The sequence below is a fragment of the Crinia signifera genome, chromosome 1 (genome assembly GCF_055691185.1).
Source record: "Crinia signifera chromosome 1, ASM5569118v1, whole genome shotgun sequence".
Classification (NCBI taxonomy): domain Eukaryota; kingdom Metazoa; phylum Chordata; class Amphibia; order Anura; family Myobatrachidae; genus Crinia; species Crinia signifera.
In genome coordinates this window covers 128,491,228-128,507,951 of record NC_139217.1, presented here as the reverse complement: position 1 = coordinate 128,507,951, position 16,724 = coordinate 128,491,228, and the positions used below count along the sequence as shown (strand labels likewise).

Below are 16,724 nucleotides of genomic sequence, written 5' to 3'. Positions count from 1 at the left end.
TGCACATAAAGGTTAACAAATAGGTGGAATTATCAACCCAGCAAAAGCAGTGGAATCAGTACAGTACGAGAGTTTCCCAAAATCTGAAATGACAATACAAATATTTAAGGCTACTCATGCTTGGGATTAATGTACTAATTAAGTCACTTGTTCTAAAGCATGGATATCCTTATAATCTGGAATGCAATGGCAAACTTTGGGAACCACTGCAGTAGGGTATTTAAATATGCTTGGGAAAGGAATTCCAGTTATCTCCTAACATTTATGATAAATGGCAGCAATAAATGAGGATGCCGTTATATAGGTAGAAAACAGGAAAAAAAAGCATATTTTTATAAAAGTGGTGCATTTAAGTAATGGAAGATTGGACCCGATGTAACATTTGACCTTTGCAAAATAAACTGGTTACATTTTTACCACTTTCCCTCAAATCTTGATGCACTTTTAGTTTTCAGAAGTGTCTGAGACCAGTGGCGATGTACCACTGCTAGGACTGGCGTAAGATTGCAAAAGAAAAAAAAAGTAGCCATTCTGTCCCATTGTCCCAAGCAAATGCAATAACCAAAGTAAAAATGACTAAACAGTACAGACATAACTGGTGGCCAATTAGTTACTAATTTAACCTGAATAATGTTTCTGCAACATTTCGGGTGTGAGCCCTACCAGGGAGTTGCATGTGGAGCTCAGGGGAAATTGTGTCTTGGGAAAAGTCGGACAAGTGTATGGTGGCATTTATGGTTAGGGTGTGTGGTGTGGAAGGTTAGGCTGCAGGGAGAAAGCTTGGGCATTTAAAAGGGGGGGGGGGGGGGGTAGGGTTAGGATGTGGGCCAAAACTTTAGATAGGCTAGGGACTAGTAGGGAGGGTTAGGGTTAGAATGTGGGAGTAGGGGGGAAGGGAGGTTAGGTTACGGCTGTAGGAAGAGAGGGTTAGTATGGGCTGGGGAAGGTATGTATACCAGCTTTGGTAGGTTAGGGTTAGGCACTAATAGGGAGGGTTAGGATTAGACTGCGGGGGAAGGGAAGGTTAGGTTAAGGCTGTAGGAAGAGAGGGTTAGAGGGGGCTGGGGAAGGTATTCACTTCCTGGCACAGCGCACCAAAATGACTAGATAAAGTGTCTGCTTTTTATCACCGGCCAATCAGCTCCTACCTGTCATTTTTCAAACCAAGCCTGTAACTTCAAAGTTAGGCGCTGATTGTTTTTTATCACCAGCCAATCAGCTCCTAACTCTGAAGTTACAGGCTTGGTTTGAAAAATGACAGGTAGGAGCTGATTGGCCGGTGATAAAAACCTGACACTTTATCACTTCACCAAGTTTAATAAATCTGCGTGTTTGAAAAATAACAGTTTGGAGATGACTGATTAGTATATATGCCCCTTGATCTAGAACTAGCTCTGGATACAAATAATCATATGCACATGCGGATGTCTGTACTGTACTAATTTTTCTTGCACTGGTCATTACCTGCAGTCTCACAAGAAATAATTTAAATACAAGAATTGTGAATGATTTTGTTTTTAACCAGAAGTAACCTAGCAAAAGCTAACTCCGTATAAGTGTGCAGAAAGAAGGTGTACATTTTATGAACGCGGTATTCATTTGATTGAGATTTCCAATACTGTGACTACATAATTCCAATTGCAATGTTTATCTCAGTTTCAATATAATCTACTGTCATAGTTGTGTCCTGAAGTCTATTATTATATAGCATATAAAATGAGAGTTTAGTGTGCATGTACAAACAGATGATTAACCACTTATCAGTTACTGCCCTATACATACAGCAGGTGACTGGATTTGAAAGACGTGCAAATGTTTACATAAGGCAGCATGTGACAGGAGTCTCCTGCAAGTACTGCCTGGTGAGGAGATAATGAAGTTCTGGCCTAATGGAACTTGCAGTATGCTGAAGGCCAATGTTAAAGAGTAAACGCCGAAGACCATTTCAGGGCAGAAATATCCTGAGGGATGAACGAGACACCTCAAGAATATCAACAGTATTATACGTATGCCTATTTCTGCATTTAGGGGCAGATTTGGGTTCATTCACAATTAATTGATGGTCCGGGTTTGCGCATGTGCATTTGCGCACATGTGTAAACCCTGACAACGAACGGCCTTGGCGATTTACACGGTCGCCGTGCCGTTCCCAGTGGGGAGGGAGGGAAGCGGCGATGGGACATGGGAATTCCCAGCGTTTCATAGGCATGCTCAACGTTTCATGGGCGTCTGAATGATAATGCTGGGCGTTCCCATGCAAATGCGGTCGGGGCCAGACTGATGATGACGTCAGCCGCCCGCCCTTTCTCTCTCCCCGACGCACGCAAATATAAGTCGGTCTCCACTGACTTATATATGCAAGCCCTGGAGAAGTCATTCGATGGGTTGCTGAGCATCAAATGATTTCTCCTGCTGCAGGCACATGCGAGGGGATGTGTTTTTATAATATGGCGGCGGGGAGGGTATATATGTATATAAATCAAATTTGAGTTCCAAAAGGGTTAAAAAGTCTTCTACACATGGCAGAGATACCAGGATAAGACTTCAACAACTACTGTTGCATGGTTTGTCTTTAGCTTGTGTAAAGCTGCTTCTCTCAATTCCATGGCAGCATCAATACGCCGCCTTTCCTTATCTCCATGACAGATTAAGCCTAAATGTACATCTCGCTGCTGCCCAGGGAGGATCAAATGGCTTGCTTTTATGCTCATCTTTCAGCTCTGGCATTATTCATCTGTTTGGCTGGAGTCCTGAGAGACGCCCAAAACCTCCTGGGGACCTGGTGGATTGTGTGAGCCAAAAGCTTCCAACCCAACACAGCGGTCTCTAAATCCTTTTATACTTGTACTGATGAAGCCAAGCGAGGCAGACAGGGGAAAGTGATGCTACTGACTTTTGTAAACTTATTAAAAATCTAAAATTATGGACAGGAAAGTAACAGAAAAGGCTGCTGTAATCTCATACAATAATAGAGCACTGGGCTGAACAGAAACACTAGTGTAGCAGATTTACTGAAAGAAGCTCATTGAAAGTACATCATACTGTACTGATATTGCTTCATCTCTATAAATAAATACTATGATGGCATTGAGTAAATAACGATAAATCATTTGTCATGTAACATGTGGAATGGAGAGCCTCATTCTGGTTGACTCGGTAATCTGCGAAGAACGCACCTTAACGCCAGAGAGGCCGCTCTCCCGATTACCCGCCCCCATTTCCCTTGCAACTCGTGTGTAACTCACCGCAGCCATTCGCTGTTGGGGTTTGCACATGCGCTGAAATGAACACTGTTTCACCAGTAACATCCAGTGCCTGTCTTAAGGATGTAACTGATACTGTAGATGTCTAGAACAGACTCTAAAATCCATTTTTAGTCTCACTGGCACAGTTAACCGGATTACCATTGCTGCCTCCTGGGCATCAAGGGCAATTGAGGCCTGAGTTAAGGTTCCTGAGGATGAATTACCTCAGGAAGCTTCGGAGGACTGCAGAAATTGTGTTCATAACAATAAACAAGCTGCAGCCTAGATAGGTGAAGTCGTTACGGGTGCAGGTCTCTTAGCTGCTAAAGCTTCAGCAACCTCATTCCTAGCCCGGTGCATTCTTTGGCTAAGATCCTGGAAGATGGATATGGAATCCAACCATGCCTTAGACAGGCCTCCCTTGGGGGGTCGTTTTCCCTTTTTTGCCCACGGATTACTCAGGATCACTTCCGATCTTGGGTAAGAGAGGTGGTGACTCATGGATATGTGGTGTCCTTCAAAAAACTGCCACCGCAACTGGTTTTTCCTACGTGCCTTCCAAAACATTCACACAAGGCAGCTTGCCTAAAGCAGGTAGTGGAATCCCTACTCCTATTGCGAGATATTGTTACAGTACCACCACATCAAAAGGGACAGAGTTATTACTCAATCCTCTTTTTGATACCCAAACCAAATGGAACATACAGACCCATTCTAAACCTCAAGTCCCTCAACAAGTTTGTGAAGATACCCAAATTTCACATGGACACATTGCGTACCATTGTGTTAATGGAGCTGGGGGATACATGGTGTCACTAGACATTCAAGATGCTTATCTGCATGTTCCCTTTGCGGCAGGACATCAGCAGTTTCTCCGCTTCGTGATTATGGAACGCCACTATAAATTCCAGGCCCTACCTTTTGGGTTAGCCACAACTCCCAGAATCTTCAAAGATAATGGTGGCTATGATGGCATCATCAGGACATAAGGGTGATACCCTACTAGGACAACCTCTTATTACTAGCCAGTTCCAAAGATGTCCTTCTTAGCCATCTTCAGATCACTATGCTTAAAATCACTATGCTTATTCTTCAGAGACACAGGTGGCTGATCAATCTGAAGAAATATGCTCTGGTTCCATCCAGATGATACACCTGGGGGCTCTCCTAGACTCGGAGGCCCAGTGTCTTTTCCTACTTCAGGAGTTGAATTCTGCAGGAAAATATTAGTCAGTTTCTGCAACCACACAGGGTCAATATTCATCATGCCATGCAGATTCTAGGGCTCATGGTGTCACCACGCTCGTCCTTTGCAAAAATTAATCTTACAGGGATCCAACGGTCACCCTCCACATCTCCGATCTCAGACTCTGTCTCTTACCCCAGTGGTAAGAGCTTCTCTAGCATGGTGGTTGGATGAGACTCATCTCACTGTGGGACGTCCCTTTTGGATCCCACAGTGGGTACTTCTGACCATAGAGCCAGTCTGCGGGGATTGGGCACCATAGTCGAATCCTAGTCCTTTCAGAGAATATGGACTCATGCAAAGTCCAGCCTATCCATCAATGTCCTGGAGCTGAGAGCAGTTTACAATCCTCCACAGATGGCTCAGTGTCTACTACAAGGCAGACCTGTCCAAGTCCACTCAGACAATGCAACAACAGTGGCGTATATCAATCGCCAGGGCGGTACCAAAAAAGTGTAAGCGCATTAAACGAAGTATCCAAGATCCTTCTGTGGGCCGAAAGCCATGTACCAGCCATCTCGGCAGTGTTTCTCAAGGGAGTATTAAATTGGGAAGCGGATTTCTTAAGTCAACAGGATATACACCCAGAGTGGTCTCTTCATCCCTAGGTGTTTTACCTAATTGTCCAGAACTAGGGCAAACCAGATGTAGACCTCATGGCATCCCACCAAAACCACAAGTTACCATTGTTCGGGGCCAGGTTCCGGGACTCTTAAGCGGCATTCACAGACGCTCTGTCCATACCGTGGAACTTCCATCTTCCTCTGGTTGCTCTTCTTCATTGGGTTTTCAGAAAACTAAAGCAGGAAGGAGGAAACCTTGTCCTAATTGCCCCAGGAGACATTGGTTTGCAGATCTTCTGCGACTGTCGATGGAGGCTCAGTTTCTTCTGCCACTACTCCAAGATTTAATCAGCCAGGGCCCTTTTCTGCATCCGGATCTGGGTCGGCTGTTTTTGATGGCCTGGCTCTTGTGACAACCATCCTAAGAGATAAAGTTTTTTTTCCGTCAAGGTGGCCAAAACTATGCTACAGGCTCATAAAGTAGCATCAGCTAGGATTTACTATTGGGTTTGGCACACTTACTTTTCCTGGTGTAACTCCAGATGTTACAACACTAAAGTCTTTAATACAGCTAGACTTTTGGCTTTCCTACAACATGGTCTGGATTTGGGATTGCTTTTGGCATCCCTTAGAGTTCAGATCTATGCATTATCAATATAGTTTCAGAGACAAACTCATCTTTGCCAGATGTGCGTACCTTCTTTCAAGGGGTACTTAGAATTCAGCCACCATATTTGCCTCCAATTGCTCCTTGGTAGCTTAAGGCTCTTTCTGAGCCTCCCTTTGAGCCTTTAGCATCAGTGGACTTGAAATGTCTCACAGGTAAAGTGGTCTTTCTCCTGGCAATTGCCTCTGCCAGGAGAATTTCAGATTTACAAGCATTATCTTGTTGTTCTCCATTCTTGGTTTTCCACCATGAAAGAGCAGTTCTACTAACAAGACCTTCCCATCTACCAAAGGTAGTGTCCAAACTCCACATTAACCAAGAAATTGCGGTTCCTGCTTTAAATGCTTCATCTTTATCTTTGAAAGAAAAATCTCTTAATGTATTGCGAGCTCTTCAAACCTATGTTGCCCGCACCGAATCTATCAGACGCTCAGATTCTCTGTTCGTCTCATATGGTTTTCATAAAAGAGGATTGCCTGCGCACAAACAGACGTTAGTTTGCTGGATCAAACTGGTCATTAACCATGCTTACGAAAAAGCGAGTTGACCAGATCCTAATTCTCTTTAAGCATATTCCACTAGGTCAGTGGGACACTCGAGGGCTGCACATTGTGGTGTTTCTGCTGAGCAGTTGTGCAAGGCAGCAACGTGGTCCACACGTTTCTGAAGTTCTAGGCCTTTGACACATTTGCTTCCCAGGATGCTGCTTTTGGTCGCCAGGTACTTCTGATCTCAAAGGCATCATCCCACCCTAAATAATACTGCTTTTAGACATCGCTGTCATCCCTGTGGGACCAGGAACCCTGAAGAGGAAATTATGAGTTATGGTACACCTACCTTCGGTTAACTCCATTTTCTCGAAGTTGCTGGGACCACAGGGCGCCCACCCTGATATGCCTGGGGTGATGGTGGAAACGTCTGAGACTAGGTCACTGGTCCCTTTTCCTGTCTGTATGAGTGAGTGTGATACAGTGTCCATAATCTCTCTCTTCTTTCCATCTCTGCTTCCTGCTGGACTTGTTACTAAACTGATGTCCTGTACATGGAGGCAGCGTTATAAGGGGGAGCAGTTAGGCATGCTGGGAACTTCCAAAGCTTTAGATATTGGTGCCTAAACCTCTGGATATACAGACAACCCCAATGTCATCCCTGTGGTCCCAGGAACCTAGAGGAAAAGGAGTTAACTGAAGGTAGGTCTACCATAACTCCTAATTTTCCAGGTCTCATCCCAGAATCCCAAATGAAATAATTAGCTCCAGCTGTGGATCTTTCAATGTGCGTGTCAGGGAGTAATAAGTACACCTGGTGACCTGGAAAACGTGCACTGTTATGGGTACTTGAGGACCAATTTTGGAACCACTGAGCAATATCATTCAATAGGTACACAAATAGGAGGTACACAAATATATAATAGGAGCTTTTATATATTTTCATTTTAGTTTCATTCAACTTCTATATAAATAAAAAACAAAATCCAATATACCTGTAAGTAATATGTTCCCTTTGGCTGTGCATAAAGCATAAGGAAGCTGTAGTCTAAGTTTTGCTTTGTCCTCCACCTAAGGAAGAGAAATATTAGGTCAACAAGTTTCCACTTCCAGCTTGAGTAGCTGGCTCTGTAGTTTTATTTACACATTAATGAAACAGCAGGAAATTTAGGAGGAGATGGGTTTCCTCCTTTAGTGTTTCATTGCAATACCGGATCATCACAGTACCATAAAATATTCCTTTAAAAAAAACAATTAGGTTAAGCTTCTCTGTGTGCAAGTATACAAGTATGGCAAGTGCCTTCTCTCATTCTGCCCTAAGACGTGAATAAACTCTTTGTAAAACTTTATTACAGGTTCAGGCTCACATACCCAAAATTCTAAAAGCTTTTTCAGCTTAACTGAGATCGTGACATCTTTTTTTCTGATGGTTTAATGTACACAAAATATGTTTAAACCACAAAATTACTAAAAATATCTGAGAACTACTGTATCAAGTCTTTTACAGGGTGACAGACAGTTCTTATGTTATTGTATACTAAATATAGATTGTGTAGCCTCACTAGGCTAATGTACAACACGTATGCTGGGCTCAATTAAGCTCTAATCAATGGCCTGTAATTGCAGGCCGTACACTGGCTGAATGACAGCCGCCTGTTGTTTGTGGATGGCACCCCCAGCGTTTTCTCTGAGGGCCGCACAAAAATGCAGATGGACCCTGCCGTTGGTAGAGAGGGCGGCAGACGTAACCAGCAGCCCCAATCTCCCCAAGGCCATTGCAGCATAGAGTAAATATTGACTTAAACGGTGCTGCACATGGGGTGGGATTCTGGGGAAATCCAAAACGATGGTGAGTGGATTTTCCCCTTTTTTGCGTGGCTGCAAACCAACTGGGAACAGGGGCGGCCTTCCTGTAAAGTGGGAAGGGGGCTAACCAATCGCAGGACTGCAAAAAGTTGCAATCATGTCTGAATCTGCTTCACTGTACATTAGCCTGAGTGTAAATAACGAGAACAGGGAAACCAGCCGCAGCTACTATATATCAGTGCTAACTTTTACCGACACACAATATCTATACACTTAAAATGAATGTGTTTTTTAAACATTCGGCTAATTATAGTGCTGTACCTTACTCGCTCTTTGGAATCACCAAAGGTCTCTTTAATATTGGAGAAATCTGGATAATATAATGGTGATGGAGATATTATCTCAAGGACCCCAGACTGTATTTCATGAGGAAAACTGTTAGGAGGACATAAAAATATATATTACCAGGATGACAAAAGCACCTCATGACTAATATTTCACAGGGATTTGTTAGAACATTAGCACATTCCTAGGTAGACGTGTTCCTTTGCTAGTGTTTCCAGTCCAGTTTAATGTGTAAGCAAAGAATCAACAGAACACATGTACAGTATGTTAACACCAGTGTAGCTGTAAAATTGCTATAATAAACACATTTAGCAAAATGGTCCGATATAGCTGCCTCCCCGAGAAGCTGGTCATGATCCCCCACTAAAAGATGCAGTAATGTAAAAAAATTCTTGCAGAATATAGAATGTACAATCACAACCCATATCTACTAGCCTTTGTTTACAACCAAGGGCAGCGTTCCACTATTCTATAGCACAAAATATGCACAGTAGATAATCTTTATAATTGCAATATAGCAATAAATAATCATTTCAGCATCACGCTGTGGCCTAAATCGTAACATGTGGAGGAGCCAGAAATACATGATTTACACTCTAATTAGTGCCTACACTTGGATCCATTACATTGTGTTCAGTAGGAGGTAGCTTAGAGTGCTAGATACTAGATACTACCCCCTGGTACTCTAGGACCCTATCTAGAACAGAAGAGGTTACAGTACAGTTAAGTGCAGTATAAACAATATACAGTGCTGGACTGGGCAAGGAGGGCCCTCTGGAAAAATGTTCCCAAGGGCATGTGGCAAGCAAACACAGAAATGGACTGCACAGTCTGAAACCTGATCCCTAGAGAATGGGGTAAAGCCAGGGTATGACTGGTCCACAGAGAAAACCCCCAGTGGGCCCCACTGCCTGGAGGACCATCTCCTCCTCTAGGGTTCAACTTCCAGACTGTGCAAATTATATTTTATACATAGGTTACCTTAGTCCTCCATAGGACTATGGTGTATCTTGTACAGTGTATTGCGATTACTAATCTGGCACACTATAATGCATGCCCTATGGTTATTACTATTATCCACAGCACCCAATTACAGAGTATATAAATATGCATAACAAGAATACAGAGACTTACAGCTCAAGACAAATGGTATATAAATTGAGCTGCATCAGCAAACACTGAAAGTAGTATCAGGGTGGCAGAAAACGGAGACATTTGATGCTATTTAAAAGTAGTCTGGAGTAGAAGATAGTTAAAAAAAAACTAGTAGGAAAAACACATGATCTTACATTTTAAAAGGGGTGGGGCAGACAGGCAGGGGTGACACAGATGGGGGGATACTGTAAGCACGGAACAGAGGGTTAGGATGAGAGGTGGCTGGGTTTGATGAACAATATACATGAGTCTGATTCGGTATAGAATTCCAGAGAAAAGGAGCATCACATGCAAATAAAAAAGGAGTGTGAGGAAGTAATCCATAGGAAGGAGATGTGACCGTTATTAACTATATATTTATTAAGGAACACAGGCAATAAAGCCAAACCAAAGTGGTGGCTGGCCACAACACCAATGGAGAATGAGCCCCAACCATTGCATTCCCCCGGTGGCCCCTTTGTGCCCCAGTCTGACATTAGGTGGAGCCCTCGGGCAGAGGGGACAACAAAATATTACTGTTGAGGGCCAGACCAACCCTGCCAATACACACACACAAACAAACTAATAGATAATAATAGGGACCGTTCGCTTTATGGTAATAATTCTTCTCTTGGCTAAAGTCATCCAAAAAGTAAAAGACCACTGACCTTTCTTTTATTACGTTAGCTAGATCCTTCACATACTGGGCACTCAGCTGAAAAAGAAAAGAAAAGAATGTCAGTGACTGAATGACTTGTTTGTAATAGGTTTCACATAATTACCTATACACACACAAAACACTTAGTCTAAGCAGTACAAGAAGCATTACCTTAAAATGTTATTAAAACAAATCAGATTCGGAAAATATCATCCGTTATCGTGGTTCTGCAAATTTTTTATTAAGAATTAAAATAATAAAGAAATAAGTGTATATGTACAAATCCCTCCACATAAGTAGTATTGTTCGTTATTCAATCTCTTAAGAAATGGTTTAATATAATGCATAATTCTATCACAGTATATCCATCTACTATAGGACACAATAGATTTGAATCAAGTCAACTCTTTGGAACAGTTGCTTGGAGAGTGTTGTGTTGTTTGGATAGGCTATACCCTTAAAACATTCAATCAATTCCTCATTAGTACGTTTCACTGTTTTCCAACAAGACCGTTTACTTGAACAATTTCAAAAATAACCACATATGATATGTATGATCCTTTCATATATGTGCTTTAGCCACTATAGAGGTCTAATGCCTGATACGGAGTGGCATGCAAAGCATGGAAATGTGGACAGCCGATGCAGCAAACCGGTCATCAAGATTTACCAACGGCCCATGTTCACCAGACAACCTAGCTCAGGCATGTCCAAACTATGGCCCTCCAGCTGTTGTGAAACTATAATTCCCATCATGCCTTGTTACAGTTTTGCTATTAGGGAATGATAAAACTATTGCAAGGCATGCTGGGATGTGTAGTTTCACAACAGCTGGAGGGCCATAGTTTGGACATGCCTGACCTAGCTGATGCACAGGTGTAGTTATTACCAACGGCAATATTTTCAAACATGTGCTGCATTTATTCTTAACTGGCACATTCTACAGATCCACATCTGGCCTGGAAACCATGAACTGTTGGTAGGTTCTCATGGACCCGTTTGGCCAACCCTGAACTACTTTATGGTAGTGCCAGAGATAGGTACCGCAGCTAAGAAGGGTAAGCAATGATGCTGAGGTGGAACCAAGTGACAGGGCTAAGGAATACATGCCGATAGAGTGTTTGGGACTGCAACAGAAGCCCAGCAGTGTATTGCAAAATCATGTAAACCTCTATACCTGCAAGTGACTGGTGATATGATTTAGAGCTAATTGCTGATTTGCGAAATTTCGCAACACTGCAACCTCCGATGGTAGTCTGGGGGTGGGGGCACCAAGCACAGGGCAAGGCAAGCTGTGAAGCCATGTGCAGGCCGGCCATGTTTTGGATTGCAGCATCTGCGCGTAATGTCACGCAGCTGCCGTGGCCCTCCCAGAAACTTGCCGGACATGCCTGCATTTTCCGGACTGCTCCCAGAAATCATTCATCTCATCCCCATTGCCAAGCAAACATTTTTATTCATCATAATGACCTGTAATGTTTACCTCATATAGGATATAATCTTTTTTACACAACATTTTTTTATCACCATAACAGCAATGCCCATCTGCATAGCATGCAATATCCAGTCATTCCTTACCTCAGCTATGAAAACAATAACAACACAATCTTCTTTTTCCTTTGCAGACATCTCTGAGAAGAGGGACCTCAAAGTATCTAGCAAGTAGCTCTGTTTGTCTCTCTTCACAGTTGGAATACCGATAACTATAGACACTGTGGACAAAACGGAAAACAGATCAAATAACGGCTTCCGTTCTGAGCCAACCAATACATAAATCCATAGGACTGGCAGCAAGGCATTTCCAGATGGTATCTGCACTACAGACAGTGTTTAGGTAGACAGTCAACAGGATGACACCATATGGTCAACATGCACCATGAAAAAAAAAAAATGTAAAAGAATGTCATGCATGGGACTGTGACATGTTCATTTAATGGAGACACACCCTGAAGCAGCAAAAACCCCTATACTTGGGAAATTCCCAAAACTTTTGCCCATGGCTGTAAATTAAGACAATACTATCTACTTGCCTGAATAGGAACACTTTGTATGCAGTATGATATTTTGGAATGCTATAAAACCTAAGAAATGTATTGATGCTACAATCTTGTGATTTATTGACACATAGAACTGCCATTTTAATGCAAATTTTACCAATACAAGTTATAGTTTAACATGCCTGAGCAAACCTAACCCAGGGTTACCTGCCCTCACGAAATGTCTGGGAGCTGCCCGAAAAATGGGTCCCCCTCCCGGCCCTGGACTCTGAGGAGCTCCAGCAATTCCTGAGATATGAGACAAGAGAACACTATCTCTTTTCAACACCATTAGTGGTAGCTGATTGTTTTCAACTATTTTCTTTAATTCTATTTGTGGAAATAGTCTAATGCAGGGACTCTGTTTGCCCCCTCATCTTTCTAGGAATAACTAATACCCCATTTACACCAGCCTTTTTCCCAGGATTGGCCCCGGGAACAACCCAGGTGTAGTGCTGGTGTGAATGGGTCCCAGGCCAAAATCCCGGGAGCAATGCCCAGGCATAACAACCCTGCTAGCTACCAGGGTTGCTCCCAGGATCTTCCTGGGGTATGGTGTGGTGTGAATGGGTAACGCATATGACGTCACCGACTTGGCAATACGTTGTCTCACACTTGGCAATACGCTATGTCATGCCACAAAAGCCGGAATGCCTCCCGGAATGGATCAGTGTCCTAATTCCGGGTGCGATCCTGGCATTTGCAGTATGAATGGGGTATTAGGCACCTATGCCACTGTTCTATCCTGCAGTGATCCAGGTGTACACACTACTGTTCACTCCAGAAGTAATCCAGGCGCATATACTACTGCTCTCTCCAGAAGTAACCCAGGTGCATATACTACAGTTCTCTCCAGAAGTAACACAGGCACATACACCACAATGCTGGGTCCCAGCACCTCCCAGGATGGAGCAACACAGCCAGGTGAGTGCTGTTTGCTGTGTATACTGGGGGGTGTATCTAGTGCGGGGATGGGGGGGTGGGGGGCTGTATATAATATGGGATGAGTATAATTTAATATAAAATGGTGTGAGTACTGAATGTAATATGGGGCAATGTGTGTAATGTGGTGGTGGGGGGGCTGTGTGTAATGTATCATAGTCTTGTGTATACTGCACAACTCGCCAAAAGGTTGATCACAATCTACCGGTCGATCGTATAGCTCCTGCTGGTAGATCACAATCAAGTGCCATTATCTCCAATGTAAATATCTGCTAAAGCCTCAGCGTTCCCAGTGATGCAGTGCGTGGGTCACGTCATGACATCGCCTGCAACTGAGGACCCTGGGGGCTATACAGTCCACAGGGGATTTTTGTATATACTTTTATGTGGTTGGAGGGGGGAGGGGGTCTCTTCACAATTGTAAGTTGCTGCCATGTTTTCTTCCCCCTAAAAGGGTGTGGGTGTGTATACTCTATATATATATATATATATATATATTTTTTTTTTTTTTAAGGGTACACAAATCTCCATCGCAGGCAGTATCTGGGATGAACTTACACTTGTGAAGACACCCCCACATAACAGAATTCCCTGTCCCAGAATGTGAATTTTGGGCACATTCCCTGTGTCACAATATGAATTTCGAGCTCATTCCGTGTCAGAATGTGAATTTAAACTCATTCCCTGTGTCAGAATGTTAATTTCGGCTCATTCCATATCAGAGTTTTCTTCTGCCACTGCAGGACACACCCCTTAATGGCAATAGGCACGCCCATAGGTGAAGTTAGACACGCCCTCTGGACAGAGCTCGACACCCTCTCAGCGGGGCACGCGCATTCTTTTAGCAGCTAAAATCTCCCTGAAACTAGTTTTCAAAAGTAGGCAATTATGGGTTTAGCACTATTTTTCACATGTGGGTACATATTACGCTTCGCATGTTAAATTTGTTTAAATAAAATGTTTTTCAGATTATTTCAAATTAGGTGACTGCTGGTATCAATAGCACATAAATGTTATTTGAAGAAAAATAAAAGCTTTATTAATACACACACACAGCGCTGTCGTGCCCTGCTGATTTGCAGGGCAATGCCGTTGACTTCCATAAATATATTTACTTTTACCAAGGTAATGCCACAAAACTTTAGAAGATTTTTTCACTGCAAATTTAATTTTGTTTCTATAACATATGTTTATTTATTTTGCGCTGATTTGTTAATGCCATTAAAAACCAAGAAGGAAAAATTTGATGACCTAGATCATCACTATCCCCAAGCTATCTTTACAATAACCGACCCTTGTGAACCACAGGATAAGAAATATTTACTGCATGCTTCCAGGAGATAACTAGATCTATGCCATTTGTGTATAGAGACAGAACCACATAACAGGGATTATGTCATCACACAGTCAGTAGATTGCCTGCACTCTGATCCCTTGCTGCACTTTTCTTAGCTACTCAAATATGCACAGATAATGAACGACCAAACATGGGCTGTAAGAAAAATCACTGTAGCTAATACAGTTGCAGGTAGTAACTAGTGTGGAAACACCCAAGTAAATGAGGGACACCAAACATACTGTAAGTAAGGGCTCACACACTAATAGGTTTAGCACATGTGTTAACTTGGCCAATAATACAATTTTCGATTGATCTGATGTAATGGCTTGATATTGTGGGTATATTCATGGGGATGCGATCATTAGGTTGTCAGTCAAAAGATTGACACATGAATAGGATCGGCATGCATTAGGTAGACATGGTCAAAAGGGCGACAAGTCAAAAGTCGTGAAAAAGGATCGACACGGGTTTTCGTGTTTTTTTTTTTTTTTTTTAAACTGACTTGTTCATACTTTACCATCCCAGTGGGCATGGGGGAGGATAAATACCCTTGTGTACTAGATCTATATAGTACAGATCTGTACTATATAGGGCAGTATTCAAAGCCCTGACGGCGTGTTAGGACGGTGAGCAGTGCCAATAACTCGCCGTCAGGGTATTCAACTCTCCCCTGCAGCGAGGTTCACTTGCCAGTTTCCACCCTTGCCTGTTCCCTGAGATGAGGTGGAAACATCGATTTCGGCCGCAAGGCTCACCACAAAATGCGACAGACTCGCGGAATTTGCGGCAAATCTCGCCGTTTAAGGCAAACCTCGCCGGCCTCTCACGGATTTCCTTAAAACATTGAACTGAACTATGAAAACAGCGAAGGAGGTTTGATGACGCCCTGCCAATGAATACTGCCTGCAGTCTATTTTCTATTCAATATAGAGTAAACAGGAGCGCTCATCGGGTTCGAATCAGCATCGAATGTGGCTAAAAATGGTCCATTTTTAAGAAAAACCAAATAGAATGCGACTATGCAATTTCAAATACAATGTAAAAAAATACACTCAGCTCTAGTAGAGTCTAAAGCAGGGCTGGGCAACACCGGCCCTCCAGATGTTAATGAACTACACATCCCAAGACGCTTTGTATTAGTTTTGCTATGTGGCCATGCTGAAACTGATGCAAGGCATGCTGGGATGTGTAGTTCATCAACATCTGGAGGGCCGGTGTTGCCCAGCCCTGGTCTAAAGGCTGTTTGGTGAGACTGCAGCAAAGATGTAGGAGGACACATCAGTATGGCCAGGACACCATTCCCCTGCATCAGGAGAGGTTTTGAATGTGCTCTCTCATGCCCAAGTCTCTTTGCTCATTCCTCACAGTCAATACAAGGATGACATTCTGCTTCGGTACATAGCTACACAGTTGAGAATAGAACTACAAAAAAACAAAACCAGATCTGTTGCATTGTTTTGTTTTTCTTGTTCTGGTTGTCTAGTTATTGGCATGTAAAAGTATAAACTCTACTTTACTCCTATAATCTGCATTTACGGTGTTCCTGTAAATGCACGATTAATAAACTGTACAATCACAAAATAAATAAATGACCCTGTTGATACAGAACTGAATAGATAAAACCAAAAACCAATATTCGTATTTGCTCACCTCCTGTTCTTCCATGGCCATAAAGCACATTTGGTTGTAGACTATCTTCATGTCCCAACAGATGAGGCAGGAACATGTACATGTTGGAAAACTGCATAGGAAGTTTGCTGGTCATATTCAGAACCTTCCATTTTATCTCCTCAACTGTAGAAATATAAGAAATCAATATTTATAGCCATGGTGCAGCAACAAAATACGAATACAATCATTTAAGGTTTGATACAACTGTTTCTTCCTAAACAAGATGACATTTTTATGGCAACTAGCTATGAGGTGAGGCACTCTCACCCACCACTGCTAGTTATAGCTGAGAAAAATTGGATGTTGAGGTACTGCACTTTATTAAAAATAGTATTCACTCAATAGACACCATCAATGCAACTTGGCTGAATTAATTCTGAGTCCGGAGGGTCCAACAAATCGGGTCAACACCCCAGCCCCCTGGAATCCAGGCACCCCAAACCGCGAACCCCAAACACTCTACAACACCCAGTTGCCTATATTGTTGTACAGTTTTGCCTATATAAAGCAAACTACATGGGAATCCTATCTAATAATGTACATATTGACTGGTACAAGTGTAAAGTGTTTTATAATAATTTTTT

The 16,724-nt window shown here is 42.7% G+C and overlaps 1 protein-coding gene across 2 annotated transcripts in view; it reads right to left on the bottom strand.

The window, feature by feature from the left end:
• MGAT4D (MGAT4 family member D) overlaps positions 1-16,724 on the bottom strand; it is a 172,379-nt gene that overhangs the window by 56,600 nt on the left and 99,055 nt on the right. For both annotated transcript variants that reach the window (XM_083173323.1, XM_083173315.1), the window contains exons 3-7: positions 16,120-16,263; positions 11,731-11,864; positions 10,163-10,209; positions 8,337-8,450; positions 7,205-7,280 (exon numbers count right to left, since the gene is read on the bottom strand). In XM_083173323.1, the coding sequence (XP_083029449.1) occupies positions 7,205-7,280; positions 8,337-8,450; positions 10,163-10,209; positions 11,731-11,864; positions 16,120-16,263 (515 nt within the window). The remainder of the gene's footprint in view (positions 1-7,204; positions 7,281-8,336; positions 8,451-10,162; positions 10,210-11,730; positions 11,865-16,119; positions 16,264-16,724) is intronic.